Source organism: Ranitomeya variabilis, chromosome 1 (genome assembly GCF_051348905.1).
Source record: "Ranitomeya variabilis isolate aRanVar5 chromosome 1, aRanVar5.hap1, whole genome shotgun sequence".
NCBI classification, from domain to species: Eukaryota; Metazoa; Chordata; class Amphibia; order Anura; family Dendrobatidae; genus Ranitomeya; species Ranitomeya variabilis.
In genome coordinates, this window is record NC_135232.1 from 88,036,869 (window position 1) to 88,050,332 (window position 13,464).

General features: G+C 43.9%; 2 protein-coding genes across 2 annotated transcripts in view; one reads left to right on the forward strand and one right to left on the reverse strand.

Moving 5' to 3' along the window:
- The window catches only part of NDUFAF2 (NADH:ubiquinone oxidoreductase complex assembly factor 2), a 221,427-nt gene that overhangs the window by 182,358 nt on the left and 25,605 nt on the right, over nucleotides 1–13,464 (forward strand). The gene's annotated exons all lie outside the window — the stretch shown is intronic.
- Nucleotides 2,968–10,037, reverse strand: LOC143793606 (small integral membrane protein 15-like). Its single transcript, XM_077280670.1, has 2 exons — nucleotides 10,001–10,037; nucleotides 2,968–3,944 (listed from the first exon to the last, which is right to left on the reverse strand). The coding sequence occupies exons 1-2, from the start codon at nucleotides 10,035–10,037 to the stop codon at nucleotides 3,772–3,774; spliced, it is 210 nt and encodes a 69-aa protein (XP_077136785.1). The 3' UTR covers nucleotides 2,968–3,771.

The following is a 13,464-nucleotide window of genomic DNA, read 5'->3' on the forward strand; positions in this document are numbered from 1 at the left end:
TGCACCCCATGATCCTGTTTGCCTTGGCAGCTGCTGCCTGGCACTGGCTGCTCCAGGTAAGTTTATCATTAACTAGGATCCCCAAGTCCTTCTCCATGTCAGATTTACCCAGTGGTTTCCCGTTCAGTGTGTAATGGTGATATTGATTCCTTCTTCCCATGTGTATAACCTTACATTTATCATTGTTAAACCTCATCTGCCACCTTTCAGCCCAAGTTTCCAACTTATCCAGATCCATCTGTAGCAGAATACTATCTTCTCTTGTATTAACTGCTTTACATAGTTTTGTATCATCTGCAAATATCAATATTTTACTGTGTAAACCTTCTACCAGATCATTAATGAATATGTTGAAGAGAACAGGTCCCAATACCGACCCCTGCGGTACCCCACTGGTCACAGTGACCCAGTTAGAGACTATACCATTTATAACCACCCTCTGCTTTCTATCACTAAGCCAGTTACTAACCCATTTACACACATTTTCCCCCAGACCAAGCATTCTCATTTTGTGTACCAACCTCCTGTGCGGCACGGTATCAAACGCTTTGGAAAAATCGAGATATACCACGTCCAATGACTCACCGTGGTCCAGCCTATAGCTTACCTCTTCATAAAAACTGATTAGATTGGTTTGACAGGAGCGATTTCTCATAAACCCATGCTGATATGGAGTTAAACAGTTATTCTCATTGAGATAATCCAGAATAACATCCTTCAGAAACCCTTCAAATATTTTACCAACAGTAGAGGTTAGACTTACTGGCCTATAATTTCCAGGTTCACTTTTAGAGCCCTTTTTGAATATTGGCACCACATTTGCTATGCGCCAGTCCTGCGGAACAGACCCCGTCGCTATAGAGTCCCTAAAAATAAGAAATAATGGTTTATCTATTACATTACTTAGTTCTCTTAGTACTCGTGGGTGTATGCCATCCGGACCCGGAGATTTATCTATTTTAATCTTATTTAGCTGGTTTCGCACCTCTTCTTGGGTTAGATTGGTGACGCTTAATATAGGGTTTTCATTGTTTCTTGGGATTTTACCTAGCATTTCATTTTCCACCGTGAATACCGTGGAGAAGAAGGTGTTTAATATGTTAGCCTTTTCCTCGTCATCTACAACCATTCTTTCCTCACTATTTTTTAAGGGGCCTACATTTTAAGTTTTTATTCTTTTACTATTGATATAGTTGAAGAACAGTTTGGGATTAGTTTTGCTCTCCTTAGCAATGTGCTTCTCTGTTTCCTTTTTGGCAGCTTTAATTAGTTTTTTAGATAAAGTATTTTTCTCCCTATAGTTTTTTAGAGCTTCAATGGTGCCATCCTGCTTTAGTAGTGCAAATGCTTTATTTTTACTGTTAATTGCCTGTCTTACTTCTTTGTTTAGCCACATTGGGTTTTTCCTATTTCTAGTCCTTTTATTCCCACAAGGTATAAACCGCTTACAGTGCCTATTTAGGATGTTCTTAAACATTTTCCATTTATTATCTGTATTCTTATTTCTGAGGATATTGTCCCAGTCTACCAGATTAAGGGCATCTCTAAGCTGGTCAAACTTTGCCTTCCTAAAGTTCAGTGTTTTTGTGACTCCCTGACAAGTCCCCCTAGTGAAAGACAGGTGAAACTGTACAATATTGTGGTCGCTATTTCCTAGATGCCCGACCACCTGCAGATTTGTTATTCTGTCAGGTCTATTAGATAGTATTAGGTCTAAAAGTGCTGCTCCTCTGGTTGGATTCTGCACCAATTGTGAAAGATAATTTTTCTTGGTTATTAGCAGAAAGCTGTTGCCTTTATGGGTTTCACAGGTTTCTGTTTCCCAGTTAATATCTGGGTAGTTAAAGTCCCCCATAACCAGGACCTCATTATGGGTTGCAGCTTCATCTATCTGCTTTAGAAGTAGACTTTCCATGATTTCTGTTATATTGGGGGGTTTGTAACAGACCCCAATGAGAATTTTGTTACCATTTTTCCCTCCATGAATTTTGACCCATATGGACTCGACATCCTCATTCCTTCGCTAATATCCTCCCTTAAAGTGGACTTTAGACAAGACTTTACATAGAGACAAACCCCTCCTCCTCTCCGATTTTTACGATCCTTTCTAAACAGACTGTAACCCTGTAAGTTAACTGCCCAGTCATAGCTTTCATCTAACCGTGTCTCGGTTATTCCCACTATGTCAAAGTTACCTGTAGATATTTCTGCTTCTAGTTCTTCCATCTTGTTTGTCAGGCTTCTGGCATTTGCGAGCATGCAGTTTAGAGGATTTTGTTTTGTTCCAATCTCCTCGCTGTGGATTGTTTTAGAAATGTTCTTACCTCCCTTCTGAGTATGTTTTCGTCTGTGTCCCGGGGCATTGTGGGCGGCGCCGTGTAATGACGCGTGCGGTGCAGTGACGTCATCGAAACAGAGCTGTGGACCGCGGCGCCATTTTGGACGCCGTTCGCGAAGCAATACCTGGCCGGGTGAGCGGTGGACATGCGCCGCAACAGGTGGAAGTAATATTTATTAGTGGGGGACCTATAAATAATGCCTCTGGACATTCAGCAGCACCACCCCCTGACGAAGCCGACGCGAAACGCGCATTGGGGCAACGGTGTGGATCCCTTTTGACGCCAGTACATGGGTAAGAACTTTGGGGGGAGGGTGACTTGTGACCTCAATGACACTTTTGAGCCTGTGTACAGGGCTTAGCAACTGTCCCATACTATTTTATTATACCCCCGGTTTAATGCCCTACTACCTCTGCACTATGCATTTTATGATGGTATATGACGTCTTTTGTGATCCACACTAGTTTTTTGGTCTGTGCTACCCAGTTTCTCTCTATCTGAATTAGTCTCTATTTGTGTATTTATTGACTTGTACATATTCAATTATTGTGATTTTGTGACTTAATAAAATTGTGATATATTTATTTATGGACATGTACTCCATTGTTCTTTTTTTATGGATCCACATTCTCTACATAGATGTGGGTCCTGCATCTATCAGACATTGTTTGTGTATCTTGTGGGAAATAGGCCATATTGTGCATCATTTTCTACTCCCTCAAAGCAGAGTAAAGTAGTATTAGGGATGCAGAAATTTCTGCTATAGAAAATGTGGTCCTTACATCTGAATGGTGCCAAGGACATGGAGTTCTACAAACCTCATTCAGATGAACTCAATAACCAGAGAAATGTCTGCAACAAATTGGTCCAGTTTGAATTTAACCATGAAGTTGCACATGATTTGCTACAAAAATGGTCCAAAACCAGTTAAAACATTTTGCACGAAGTTATGTGCATGGACACTTTACCGTAAGCAATTAATGTGTTGCCCCTTTGTATTCTTCCTTTCTAGCATTGCTCCTAGGGAAGAATTCCCCCATTATATCCTATGCGAAGGGCATATGTACATCGGAGACATGACATCACCCCTCCATTCCCAATATGGCCAATTGTACCAAACCTTAGAAAAATTGGGTGTCAAAACCGCCCGACATAAAAAAAAAATACATAATAAGCTCCATTTTACTTTTATATATGCAAAATATAGAAACCTTACATGTCTAGACATAAAATGTCAGGGCAATTACAGATAAAAGTCTCACATTTTAAAAAGTCAGGTGAAAGCATGGGTATACAGAGCATGGAGCTGCTGATTAGCACGGTGCTCCCAGGGTTCAGAAGTGTTAGATCTTGTAGTGTTGTTGTAGGACAGTGAATAGAAAGTCTGGCTGCTGAACCGTTCCTGACGCCATGATCTGGCCGCTGCTGAGTCTCAGTCCTTCTTTGTCCTCTTGGCTTTTGCAATGTTTTCCTGACGTTTCTGCTTCTTTTTCTGTTCTCGTTCTATGGCCTCAATCATTTTTGCCAGTTTCCATGAGAGTACTGCACTCGCTAGGAACAGCGGGGTGAGGGCCAGGATCACAGTCGTTAGAAAGCCATATGGGTCTTAGCCATAATCTAAACGTTTACAAGCCAATATCTCGGCAATGGAGAACAAAGTAAAAAATAAAAGTTTATTCCTCTCTGCAGCCACCATTTCATGGCGTGGCCAGTTTACCATGCTCAACCAACCAGGTGACACGTTCCCGTTACAGGGGTATTCCCATCGCCAAGATCCTATCCCAATATGTATATTGGCAAATACCTCCAATTACAAATGTAGTATAGTTTTTCTGATTCGCTATGTCTATTTCCTCATGTTAAGGCATTGCATGACTTTAGGTATCCATGGTTACTAACACGGATATAGTGACAGCTAGTTGCTAGTGGTAGTAACCGTGGATACCCAAGGTCCAGCAATGCCTGCACATGAGGGAAGAGACATAGCGAATCAGAAAAACTATACATTTCTAATTGGAGGTATTTGCCAATATTATTATTATTGCACCTACTACATATATATAGGATACGATAGGATAGCATCTTGGAGATGGGAATATTCCTTTAAGTATGGCTTACCTATAGGGAGTGCATTGGAAACTTACACAGAAGAAAAAAAGATAAATGAAGTGATCCTTAACGGAAGTCAGAGGCCCCATAAACCTGTTAGGATTTCCCCCACTAGTCTGAATGATATGCCGCATCATCCACTAACGCAATTTTTCCGGCTCTTCATAATGCCTGCAGGGAAGCAATCAGGTTCTCTCTTTGTGTGCATTGTTACCATAGAAATGGAACAGTATGAAACTGGAGGCCCGCAGGTCTGCGCAGGACAAAAAGATGAATAAAGAAGAGGCAGATAGTAAAAGAAGCAGCGCTCGTACAATGGAGTTATAGTGCGACACCTGACAATAGGGATACAGAATACCGTACAGCACGAGCACATGAAGAAGAAAGCTTAGCTGTGCCACGGTCCTAGATCAGCGGGGGCCTATTACTTTATGGCTATTCTCGGAAGTTATGATACTCCACAGTGCACAGGGATGTGATAATGACTGGAGGACCTTACACCTGGAAAATGGAAGAGAGACTAGCTGGAGATACATATAAAAAACCCGCCATACTGCAGACTCCGAACAGACAGCATGGACACAACTCAAAGAATGTCTACCTATAAAACTCGCCACGTGAGGGATTCTAGTATGGCTCTGACAATCCTAAATCAGCAATAGACTGACCCAGACCCCATCTTTAGTATAAAATCCTTCTGATCAGCCCTGATCAGGTGAAACGTCACTGCGCTGCGTGAGCTGTGACATCACGGCCCGTGAATGGCAGATACGGCGTTGTCTATTGTACAGGGTGGGCCATTTATATGGATACACCTAAATAAAATGGGAATGGTTGGTGAAATCAACTTCTTGTTTGTGGCACATTAGCATATGGGATGGGGAAAACTTTTTGAGATGGATGATGACTAGTGATGAGCAAATATACTCGTTGCTCGGGTTTTCCAGAGCACACTCGGGTGATCTCCGAGTATTTATGACTGCTCGAAGATTTAGTTTTCCTTGCCACAGCTGGATGAATTACAGCTACTAGCCAGCCTGAGTACATGTGGGGGTTGCCTGGTTGCTAGGGAATCCCCACATGTAATCAAGCTGTCTAGTAGCCGCAAATCATCTAGCTGCGGCAAGGAAAACTAAATCTCTGAGCAGTCATAAATACTCAGAGACCACCCGAGCGTGCTCTGAAAAACCCGAGCAATGAGTATACTCGCTCATCACTAGTGGTGACCATGGCGGCCATTTTGAAGTCGGTCATTTTGGATCCAACTTTATTTTTTCCAACGGGAAGAGGGACATGTGACACATCAAACTTATTGAGAATTTCACAAGAAAAACAATGGTGTGCTTGGTGATAACGTAACTTTATTCTTTCATGAGCTATTTACAAGTTAATGACCACTTATAAAATGTGTTCAAAGTGCTGCCCATTGTGTTGGATTGTCAATGCAACTTTCTCCCAATCTTGACACACTGATAGCAACACCGCAGAAGAATTGCTAGCCCAGGCTTCCAGTATCTGTTGTTTCAGATGCTGCACATCTCGTATCTTCACAGCATAGACAATTGCCTTCAGATGACGCCAAAGATAAAAGTAATTCTTCATCAATGGAAACCTGAATGCCAATGGATATCTGACATTGCTACATGGTGATGTGTTGCCCTCTTTATGGACTGAAGATGGCACATTCCCTGAATTTTTCCAGCAAGATGGTGCAGCACCACATTATGGGTGTCAGGTCCGAGTATTCCTACATGAAAAGTTTCCTGGAAAGCGGATTGGTCGTCATGGGCCAGTTGAATGGCCACCAAGGTCTCCCAATCTGAACCCATGAGACTTTTATCTTTGGGGTCATCTGAAGGCAATTGTCTATGCTGTGAAGATACGAGATGTGCAGCATCCAGATACTGGAAGCCTGTGCTAGCATTTCTTCTGCGCTGTTGCTATCAGTGTGTCAGGAGCAGGAGAAGCATTAACACTCCAACACAATGGGCAGCATTTTGAACACATTTTATTAGTGGTCATAAACTTGTAAATAACTCATGAAAGAATAAAGTTACGTTAAAGTGAACCTGTCACCCCCAAAATGGAAGTTGAGCTAAGCCCACCGGCATCAGGGGCTTATCTACAGCATTCTGTAATGCTGTAGATAAGCCCCGATGTAACCTGAAAGATGAGAAAAAGAGGTTAGATTATACTCAACCAGGGGCAGTCCCACTGCGGTGGGAGTCACGGTCCGGGGCCTCCCGTCTTTTTACGATCACGTCCTCTTCTTGTCTTCACGCCGCAGCTCCGGCGCAGGCGTACTTTGTCTGTCCTGTTGAGGGCAGAGCAAAGTACTGCAGTGCGCAGGCACTGGGAAAGGTCAGAGAGGCCCAGCACCTGCGCACTGCAGTACTTTGCTCAACAGGGCAGACGAAAAACGCCTGCACCGAAGCCGCAGCGTGAATACAAGAAGAGGACGTCATCATAAGAAGATAGGAGGCCCTGGACCGGACCGCAGCGGGACCGCCCCTGGGTGAGTATAATCTAACCTCTTATTATCATCTTTCAGGTTACATCGGGGGCTTATCTACAGCATTACAGAATGCTGTAGATAAGCCCCTGATGCCAGTGGGCTTAGCTAACCTTCCATTTTGGGGGTGACAGGTTCCCTTTAAAACTAAGCACACCATTGTTTTTCTTGAAAAATTCTCAATAAGTTTGATGTCACATGACCCTCTTCCCATTAGAAAAAATAAAGTTGGATCCAAAATGGCCGTCATGGTCACCAACCATCTTGAAAAGTTTTCCCCCTTCCACCCATATACTAATGTGCCACAAACAGGAAGTTGATATCACAAACCATTCCCATTTTATTTAGGTGTATCCATATAAATGACCCACCCTGTATATAACAGGTGTTATCTGTCATTGCAATCCTGTCTGTAAAGATAATGAGACTGCTGAAAAATCTCCTGCACAGAACAAAAAGTGTTAGTCTAGTATAAGGCCTGTTGGCCAGTAGGAAAATTGGAAGCTTTCTGATATGTTTAATATACGGTAGATAGTAATGTGAGAAATAAAAAACACCAATATTCTTTTAAAATACATTTAACATAAAAAAAAAAAAATCTTAAAAGGGAATCTGTCACCCCAAAATGCAAATTAAACAAGCTGTACAACGGGCTTAGTCCCTATGAAAAGCACACTAACACTGTACATTTTAGTGGTAAAGAGCCTGAGAAAATTACTTTGAATTCAAACGGCTTCTGTGAACCCCTTCTTCGGCCCAGGTTTCATTGCAGCATTACTTCCCCTCATTTTGCAGTTCAGTTTAGGAAGTGTTGGCCGCAGGGAGGAGAACAAGTCCTCAGTGTCACTATACAGCTGGCTAAATGTGCATTTTGGGGGGTGATAGGTCAGTGTCTGATGACACGTTCCCTTTAATGGGCCCAGACTATTGAATAGGAAGACTTGGTCCACACTGTGATATAACCCTCAGTGCCACTGCATTGTGCCTCATTCACCCATCAGTATTTTTTGAACACAGAACTGACGTCAATCTTTCAATTATAGTTTTTCTCTGTAAGTTCCATTTCTGGTTTTGGCAAACACTGATGTAAAATACTGAAGTGTGAATGAGGCCTAAGGCAGTAGCTGCTAGTCAGCAACCAATATTTGCACGCAATATGGTTGTTATTAGCAGAAGAAACTGATATTAAAGGGGTGGTCAGCAGGCAATATAATTTTTATCCATAAAGGGAATCTGTCACCTAATTTTTCGGCTATAAGAAAAACAAGTTATATTACTCACCTGGGGGGGGCAGTCTGGTGCGGTCCGGCGCCTCCCATCTTCATGCGATGACGTCCTCTTCCTTGCTTCCTGTTGCAGCTCCTGCGCAGGAGTAATTCTCTGCCCTGTTGAGGGCAGAGCAAAGTACTGAAGTGCGCAGGCGACGGGAAAGGTCAGAGAGGCCCAGCGCCTGCGCACTCAACAGGGCAAATCAATACGTCAATACGTCTGCGCAGGAGCCGCGACAGGAAGCAAAGAAGAGGACGTCATCGCATGAAGATGGGGGGCGCTGGACCCTGACAATTATTTCTCAATTCCTGACAATGGCAACAATTGTGCTACAGTGAACATGACTTCCCTTAAAAAAAAGTCTAATTACCATATTAAAAAAACACCTTCCCAGTGGAAAAATGGTGAATACCAAAAAATAGAAATTTGCGACCAATATATATATAAAAAAAATCTAATAATAGGCCATGCTCGACTCCTGCCTTGCTGTGGAGGTTGGCACCCTATAAGGACGATTTTTTGGCTCCCCCACTCAATGAGGACTGTCCCTCACTCCCCTAACTAACCCTACCAATATAGGTGGGAAAACAATGTCTAAAGAGAGCAGAGATGAAGAAAGCAGAGAGAAAAAAATTGGTAAAAAGAAGGCCTTAATAAACTCAGGTAACATCCTCAAAAACTGCTCCAGCAATTCACAATAGCCAAGTTGAAAAGGCATTGACCCTTATCAATGTATTTGGCTAATATCATAGCAGTTATAAATAACAATCAAATATAGGATTGTTATGATCCGGTTACCTTGGAGCCGCATGAGACTTTCTCTGGAGAAGGTGGACCCTGTACTGACCGCAAACCCTAAACTGACACCGCAACTAGAAGTAGCCGTGGGGTGTACCTAACACATCCTAGACACCTCGACACAGCCGGAGGACTAAATACCTCTATAGATGGAAATGGGAATTCTATCTTGCCTCAGAGCAGAACCCCAAAGGATAGGCAGCCCCCCACAAATATTGACTGTGAGTATAAGGGGAAAGACACACGCAGGCAGAAAACAGGATTTAGCAAAAGAGGCACCTCTTACTAAATAGAAAAGGATAGGACAGAATACTAAGCGGTCAGTATTAAAACCCTAAAAATATCCACAGCAGATTATACAAAAGACCACATCTAACTAAAGACATGGAATGTATATCTGCATCTCCTGAGAATCCAACATGACTGAAAAAATCCAAACACAGTCTAAGCTGGACAAAAAACACAATGAATTGTACTGAATTGTAAAGCACACAGCATGTGTGCTGTAGAGACAAAAAAAACAGACACTTATCTTAGCTGAATTGGCAGCAGGGCAGGAGGAACAGACAGAGATGCAAAACCTCCAAGAACAATGGACAACTAGCAAGGGCTAATGGATCCTGCACACCTAAATACCTAGTCAGGGCTGCAATCAGCAGAAACACCTGCCCTGGATTACAACCCAGAGACAACTGCACTACTACCACCAACAACCACCGGAGGGAACCCAAGAGCAGAATTCACAACATAGGATGTCCCCTTAATAAGATGATCTTTTTGGTATGCCTATGAATAAACATGGATGCAATCAGAAAAAAATCATACTAAACAACTGCTCCAAACAATAAGATGATAACGAATTCTAGCCAAGTCGGATAAAATCTGGCTAATGTGATAGCAATTATGGAGACTGCTTAGCATGCCTAGGATGTGGTCCCAATGCGTTTTCCCCGCCCGGTTCATCGGCCCTTACGATGATGGTAGATGATGATGAAAATGCCAGGTGCCATTGTGGAAGAATAGCATGCCAAGACATAAAAGGATTTTCCGTAGCACTCACTAAAAGAGATGAGTGAACCTGAACTGTAAAGTTCAGGGTTTGTACCAGACACGGTGCAGAACTCCGAACACTGATGTCAGCCCCTGGACGATTTTGATCTATTACTATGGGCATACAGGTAATAATAGAATGGTTAAACCAGTGCTGAAAAATCTATGCACATGCTGATTTCTAAGGCTTCAGGCCCCCCTACACCCACTAAATTCTGCTACACTTGTAAATCTTTGTAGTAACTGGGGGAGTCTGTTATCTCTCTACCTGACAGATTACAATTCCTTCTTAGAAAATTAGAATATCATCATAAAGTTAATTTATTTCAGTTTTTGAATACAAAGAGTGAAACTCATATATAGAGTCATTACAGAGAGATCTATTTCAAATGTTTATTTCTGTTAATATTGATGATTATGGCTTACAGCCAATAAAAACCCAAAAGTCATTATCTCATAAAATTAGAATACGGTAATTAACAAAGGCTTGTGGCTGGTTGTTCTTCGTGTGTCTGGGTCTTGTGGCTGGGTCTTCTTGTGACTAGATGAGTGATTGCGCGCGCTGTGATTACAAACCACGCAATGGGAATGAAAGGGTAGAGCTATCCGATAGCACTATTCCTCAATGTTCCTGAGCGTAAGCTATTTCACAGAAGACCCAGACACAAGGAGAAGACCCAGACACAAGGAGAAAACCCAGGCACAAGAAGAAGACCCAGACACAAGGAGAAGACCCAGACACAAGGAGAAGACCCAGCCACAAAAGACACAAGAAGACTCAGACACAAGACGTCATCACAAGACCGCGACGTCATCACAAGTCCTGCGCGCCTGCGCGGAAAGGACTTGACGTGACGTCACGGTCATGTGACTGCTACATGGTCATGTGACCGCGACGTCATCACAGGTCCTGCGCTCAGACCGACCATGGGACCGGAAGCTGCCGTGGACTACAAGGGGCCGTCGGAAAGGTGAGTATATGTTTATTTTTTTATTTTTTAACCTTTGAGAAACGTGGCTGGGCAATATACTTCGTGACTGGCCAATATACTACGTGGCTCTGTGCTGTATACTACGTCGCTGGCAATATACTACCTAACTGGGCAATATACTACGGCGCTGAACAATATACTACGAGACTTGGCAATATACTACGTGGCTGGGCAATATACTACGTGACTGGGCAATATACTACATGACTGGGCAATATACTACGTGGCTGGGCAATATACTACGTGACTGGGCAATATACTACGTGGACATGCATATTCTAGAATACCTGATGCGTTAAAATCGGGCCACCATCTAGTAGCCAGATAAAGGCCAAGGCCCATTATGACACGTGAGTGTTCCAGCACACATTCTATCTACTGCAAGCAGAGCACCTGGCTGCTACAAACCATTGGAATACTCAGACCTACGTAACTACCTGCTGCTGCTTCAGCAGTAGACTAAAGAAGGCCACCATCGCACAGCCAGATAAAAGCGAAGACCCATTATGACACGTGAGTGTTCCAGCACACATTCTATCTACTGCAAGCAGCGCACCTGGCTGCTACAAACCATTGGAATACTCAGACCTACATACCTACCTGCTGCTGCGGCTTCAGCAGTACACTAAACATGGCTACCGCTGCACAGCCAGATAAAGGTGAAGACCCATTATGACACGTGAGTGTTCCAGCACACATTCTAACTACTGCAGGCAGTGCACGTGGCTGCTACAATTAGAATACCCAGACCTACCTGCTGCTGCGGCTCCAGCAGTAGACTAAAGATGGCCACCACCGCACAGCTAGATAAAGGCCAAGGCCCATTATGACACGTGAGTGTTCCAGCACACATTCTATCTACTGTAGGCAGCACACAAGGCTGACACAAACCAATAGAATACTCAGACCTACAGTACCTACCTACCTGCTGCGGCTCCAGCAGTAGACTAAAGATGGCCACCACCGCACAGCTAGATAAAGGCCAAGGCCCATTATGACACGTGAGTGTTCCAGCACACATTCTATCTACTGCAGGCAGCTACAAACCATTAGAACACTCAGAACAACCTACCTACCTGATGCGGCTTTAGCAGTAGACTAAAGATGGCTACCACCGCACAGCTAGATAAAGGCCAAGGCCCATTATGACACGTAAGTTTTCCACCACACATTATAACTACTGCAGGCAGCGTACGTGGCTGCTACAAACCACTAGAATACCCAGACCTACCTGCTGCTGCGGCTTCAGCAGTAAACTAAAGATGGCCACCACCGCACAGCCACATAAAGGCCAAGGCCCATTATAACACGTGAGTGTTCCAGCACACATTCTATCTACTGTAGGCAGCGCACAAGGCTGACACACCATTAGAATACTCAGACCTACAGTACCTACCTACCTGCTGCGGCTCCAGCAGTAGACTAAAGATGGCCACCACCGCACAGCTAGATAAAGGCCAAGGCCCATTATGACACGTGAGTGTTCCAGCACACATTCTATCTACTGTAGGCAGCGCACAAGGCTGACACAAACCATTAGAATACTCAGACCTACAGTACCTACCTACCTGCTGCGGCTTCAGCAGTAGACTAAAGATGGCTACCACCGCACAGCTAGATAAAGGCCAAGGCCCATTATGACACGTGAGTGTTCCAGCACACATTCTAACTACTGCAAGCAGAGCACCTGGCTGCTACAAACCATTAGAATACCCAGACCTACCTGCTGCTGTGGCTTCAGCAGTAGACTAAAGATGGCCACCACCGCACAGCCAGATAAAGGACAAGGCCCATTATGACAAGCAAGTGTTCCAGCACACCTATCTACTGCAAGCAGCTCCTGGCTGCTACAAACCACTAGAATACTTAGAACTACCTACTTACCTGCTGCGGCTTCAGCAGTGGACTAAAGATGGCTTCCACCGCACGGCCAGATAAATGCCAAGGCCCATTATGACACGTGAGTGTTCCAGCACACATTCTAACTACTGCAAGCAGAGCACCTGGCTGCTACAAACCATTGGAATCCTCAGACCTACCTAACTACCTGCTGCTGAGGCTTCAGCAGTAGACTAAAGATGGCCACCATCGAACAGCCAGATAAAGGTGAAGACCCATTATGACACGTGAGTGTTCCAGCACACATTCTAACTACTGCAGGCAGCGCACGTGGCTGCTACAAACCATTAGAATACCCAGACCTACCTGCTGCTGCGGCTTCAGCAGTAAACTAAAGATGGCCACCACCGCACAGCCAGATAAAGGCCAAGGCCCAGTATGACAAGTAGAATGTGTGCTGGAACACTCATCTACTGTAGGCAGCGCACAAGGCTGACACAAACCATTAGAATACTCAGACCTACAGTACCTACCTACCTGCTGCGGCTCCAGCAGT

Bases quoted from the DNA above. Each gene is read 5' to 3' on its own strand.
- LOC143793606 (XM_077280670.1), bottom strand. From the start codon at position 10,037: ATGGCACCTGGCATTTTCATCATCATCTACCATCATC. The intron at 3,945-10,000 runs GTAAGGGCCGAT...ATTATGGCTAAG, and splicing joins CATCATCATCTACCATCATC to ACCCATATGGCTTTCTAACG.